Here is a 5,032-nt window from a genome sequence, read left to right on the forward strand (position 1 = left end):
ACAGAAACAATATAACCCGCCGAAATCTAACTCTCTCTGCACATGTTATATCTGCCTCCCCTGCAGTGCACATGGTTTTGCCCAATTGCTAAAAAAAATCCTGCTGCGATCAACTTGGAATTACCCCCATGGTGGGAATGTCTCTTAGTATCTGACTATTGGGAGTCTGTCTTATTACAGGGAAATTTCATCACTCCCCTGCCCCCAAAGGATCCTCTCTACGCATTGCTATGCTTACCAATATCGGAGGTGTCCAGACCTGTCAATAAGCTCTGTGGACATGTTTTTAACGCCGCTTAACTATTAAAGAATTGGTCATACGGTCTCAGAATTGCGCAGTGAAAATCCACTCTTGAAAAAGGTCTACATCAGATTGAAACGCGTTGTTTGGACGGAGGAGTTGCACATGGAATGACGCTGGTGACTTTGGGTGGGATGTACTAAAGGGAAAATGTGATAAACCCCCATTTTCGGGGGTTGTATCGCATTTTCGTATGTACTATCACCCGACCGCCGCGCTTTCACCCATGAGGGTATCACCATCTCTGGATGGTGATACCCTATTGAAGCCTATTGGCTTCTTTTTCGCTGGCTGCCGCAGACGCCTCCCCCCCCCCGCATACCTTCCTCTAGGAAGCCTGGACCCGGAAGGTAATCTCCTCCTCCCCCTAGCAACGTAGTCGGAGGTGTTCCGGCTGCAGGGGGGCGAAGGTGGCACCGGGGACAGCCTGCTGCTGCTTCCCGGCATGGAAACAGGTGAAGATCCTGGGGAGGTGATGGAGACCCCCCGCACACCACCTCACAGGTATCGCGGGGGGCCCCTGTCATCGCATTGCGATGCTGATCGCATACGTTAGTACATATGTGATCAACATCGCTGCGATGCGCGGCGAGGGGTGGCGATGTATCTTAATACATCCCACCCTTTATGCTGACCAAATGTACCGCGGTGGTGCCAGGCTGTTCTGCCTTGGACCGCATCTCCTAACTTACAAGCTAGCCCAGCGCATTTTCGGGATATGGCGAGAGAGCTCCTCCCCTTTCTCAGCATCAATCACTTTATTGGTTATTTAGCACATATCCATTGGATAACATTCCGGATGTAAACTTGTATTTACTGTATTTATGTATTTTTATTGATTTGTGTTGCGATTGTTAATAAATTATTGACCTTCATTTTCCATTTCATTGTGGATATTTATCCCATTGGTTTATGAATTTATAAGGTTAATAATACCGTGAAACAAGGGGCTATAGCGCCAGTGGTTCTCCCTGTATTGTCTGTTTACACGCCATGAACTGGGAGCAACCTGCTGCGCCCGCTAATGTAACCCTAATAAGGGTGTTTCTATAGAGTATGTTACTGCTCTTCTGCACCGCACGGTCGCCACATCTCATGAAGTTTGGTCCGCATGGTTCTCACTTTCGTCGTGCGCAGCCTGGATTCATTTCTCTCTTACAGCAACTACATTGCCGCCTGATATAAGCGCCGCTTCCCCCTCTTTCCTTCCATAGTTATTCTTCTTATCATCATTTCTGTGATAGGATTCTAGAAGTGACCTAGAAGTGAAGAAATGCTAGTCTGATAATACCTACTCTGAATCGTGTTTTCTGTGTCCATATCGCAGTCATTTGCCTCTATTACCTGTATTGCCGCCTTGTTTTTAGGATAGATGATTTCACTTGATGGACTTTATTACCAATGTTTTATTGCCTGTAACTGTGTTCTCATTATCTACTACCGCTATAAAGACATTACAAAACAAAACTTGGGGCTGCAATGTTATACGGTGCGTGCGCTAAACTATAGTGTCTGAGAATGGAGGCGAGGTATATTATTATTATTTACAGTTTCTTATATGGTGCAGAAACTTCCATTGCACTTTACTACTGGACACAATTAGAAGAGAAAACTGGGTAAAAACAAACAGTCATAGAGGTAGGAGGGCCCTGCTCACAAGCTTACACTCTATAGGGAAATCGGCATTGATACACAAGGATAGATGCTACCTATTACATAGCTGTCCACTGGATTGCTAGGTTCTAGGTGGGCTGCATGATAGCACATCACAGCAATGATGAACCCTGGTCAGAAAGAAGGGAAAGTGAAGAATGAGAAGACATGTGGGGATATGTGTGGACTGTACAGTGGGGATATGATCGGATAGGAAAGTTTATGAAGGTTATGTGGGTGGTTCTGGAATGTGATAGGCTTGTCTGAAGAGATGAGTTTCCAGGGAACGCTTGAAGGTTTGGAGACTAGAGGAGAGTCTTATTGTGGGAGGGCATTCATGAGTGGGAGCGAGTAATGAGTGTGGATGAGAGACGCAGGTCTTGTGCAGAGCGGAGAGGTCGGGTAGGGAGATATTATGAGATGAGTGAGGAGATGTATGTTGGAGCAGTTTGGGTAATAGCCTTGTGTGTGAGTAACAGTATTATATATGGCATACGGTAGAATACCGGTAACCAATGGAGGGACTGACCGAGCGGATCTGCAGACGATGAACAGAAAACAGTGGATAATAAGGAAAGTGCTCGTGTGCAGTATAGCAGCTGGAAGGAGGACACTCTCCTGAAGGATCCCTCACCCTTCACCAAAGGTGCAACAGTACCAGAAATAATGGAAAGTGTGACTTATCCTGCGCTGGTCTTTCTTTCAGAATGGCAACACTCAGACTCACATTACTCAGTAAATGTTTTTTTGAACATGCAAAGAAAATTTAGGGAGATGGATATAGAGAAGCACAATTTAATACATATCAATTCATAAACAATAAATATAAAATTCATAGGTTGGTAAAATAATGATAGCAGCATAATAAATTGCACAATCTCCAATGGGAAAGACAGATGGATAATTACCAAATCATTCAGACCTGTAAACCGTTCTTATCCAGCTTGCGGGTTTTATATTTATATCTCCACGCTTGGCTGGAACAGGATGGCAAAATCCCCAGTACAGTATCTCCCATTGGAGATTGTGCAATTTATTATGCTGCTATCATTATTTTACCAACCTATGAATTTTATATTTATTGTTTATGAATTGATATGTATTAAATTGTGCTTCACTATATCCATCTCCCTAAATTTTCTTTGCATGTTCAAAAAAAACATTTACTGAGTAATGGGAGTCTGAGATTCTGAAAGAAAGACAAGCGCAGGATACGTCACACTTTCCATTATTTCTTGTACCGTTGCAGACGATGAACGTATTGCGAGGAAGATTAGCCTCACAGCTGCAGTCAGCATGGATTGTAGTGGGGGGAAGGACCGAGCATCTCGGGATACCTGAAAGCTTAACTGTTTGGTGCCCAGTCCTTTACCACCACCTACACCCCACTGTCTCCCTGTGGACCCTATGGAACTTGAAGAATAAATTATTATTACCACCATCCCACACGCCTTACACAAATGTTTGCCACCACAACGTCCCATGTGTCAGGCTTTGTCAGAGTGGACTCAGACTCGTTAGGAAAGCAGCCGGTGATTATCATCATTACATAATAATATTCTTCTGGTCACATAAGTGGATGTGTCGGTGTTACATGACAATCTGCGCTGTGCCGCAAGCCTTCCTCCCTGACATACAGCTGATCCCTCATTGTTATTAGCAATCAGTGTAGCCTGCAAGGCAGATTGTGAGGGAGAGGTAAGTCATGCCTCATGCCTCAGTCTACCATCCCTGTGAGTAGGGTGTGTGAGGACGTTCTCAGCTACAAAATAAAGACTGGAGAGGCCGAGTATAAAAACGCTCTTTATTGGAGAAGCTATATTGTGTTGTGTAACCCACCATCGGGTAGGGACCATCTCCCGGGCTCTGGAAGAGACTCCTCAGATGGGATGAAGCCTTTGCTGATCATGAGGCACTCTTCCGGTGGTGGCATCACCTCGGGCACCTTGGTCTATCTGGCAGTCACCGTCAGATATATATACCTTCTCTTCCCATCTATGTGGCGGTGTACAGGAAACGTCAGCTCCTTGTCCCTGTTCCCCGTCTAATGAGGCAGCAGATGAGGAATGTAGAGAAACGTCACCACTGACACAGCCGATCGTCCTCAGCGGGAGCCAGGAGGGTACATGGGGCTCTCTGCCACCGACCCCCCCCATGACCTCTCAGACACTATGGTGGGCTGATGCAGTCTCTGTCTAGAAGAAGTCTGGAAACGTGTACTGAAGCAGCGTAATCGCCAAGACCACCAGAACGGCGCACAGGACCAGCACCACCCACACAGGGAACGTTCCTTAAAGGGAGAACAAAGAACTAGATCACTAACAGAAGAAAGGTCGCAGTCTCTCTGTTCAGGAACTGCGCGATGGCGGCACAGATGGTACCAGCCTCCCTATAGGACAGCCGGTGGATGGAGAGACACGCTCACTATGCGACACTGCAGGAGTGCAAGACTAACGCACACGTGCAGAGTGGGGGCAGAGTATGCTGGGAGGGAGATGTGTTCACTATAGCGCAGGGTAGGGGGGCTTGCTCACTATAGTGGAAGGAGGGAGAGGGACGTGCTCACCATAGAGAGCAGAGGAGGGAGAGAGGCGTACTCGCTATAGCGGAAAGCAGGGAGAGGGACATGCTCACCAAAGAGGAGAGGAGGGAGAGGGATGTGTTCACTATGGTGGTGATGGGGAAGGAGAGGGATGTGTTCAGTATAGTGTAGAGGGAGGGACGAGCTCACTATAGTGCAGATGGGGGAGAGGGACATGCTCACTATTGTATGGGGGGGACATGTTTACTATAGAGGAGAAGGGCAGGGACGTGCACACTTTAGTGCACCGGGGAGGGCGAGGAACACGTGCACTATAATGGGGAGGGATGTGCTCACTATAGTGCAGGGTGGGGGAGAGGGACAAGCTCACTATAGCGGAGAGGGACGCGCTTACTATAGCGGAGAGGGCAAAGAAGAGGGACATGTTCACTATTGTGGAGAGTGAGGGGGGGTGCTCACGATAGCGGAGAGGAAGGAGGGATGTGCTCACTATAGGGGAGAGGGAGGAGGGACGTGCTCACTATAGGGGAGAGGGA

General features: G+C 47.3%; 1 protein-coding gene across 1 annotated transcript in view; it reads right to left on the minus strand.

The window, feature by feature from the left end:
- Positions 1-3,739: 3,739 nt before the first annotated feature.
- The window catches only part of PREB (prolactin regulatory element binding), a 115,549-nt gene continuing 114,256 nt past the window's right edge, over positions 3,740-5,032 (minus strand). The window contains exon 10 of the mRNA XM_063914898.1: positions 3,740-4,244. Within this exon, the coding sequence (XP_063770968.1) occupies positions 4,150-4,244 (95 nt within the window). The 3' untranslated portion in view covers positions 3,740-4,149. The remainder of the gene's footprint in view (positions 4,245-5,032) is intronic.

The sequence above is a fragment of the Pseudophryne corroboree genome, chromosome 4 (assembly GCF_028390025.1).
Source record: "Pseudophryne corroboree isolate aPseCor3 chromosome 4, aPseCor3.hap2, whole genome shotgun sequence".
Lineage (NCBI taxonomy): Eukaryota > Metazoa > Chordata > Amphibia > Anura > Myobatrachidae > Pseudophryne > Pseudophryne corroboree.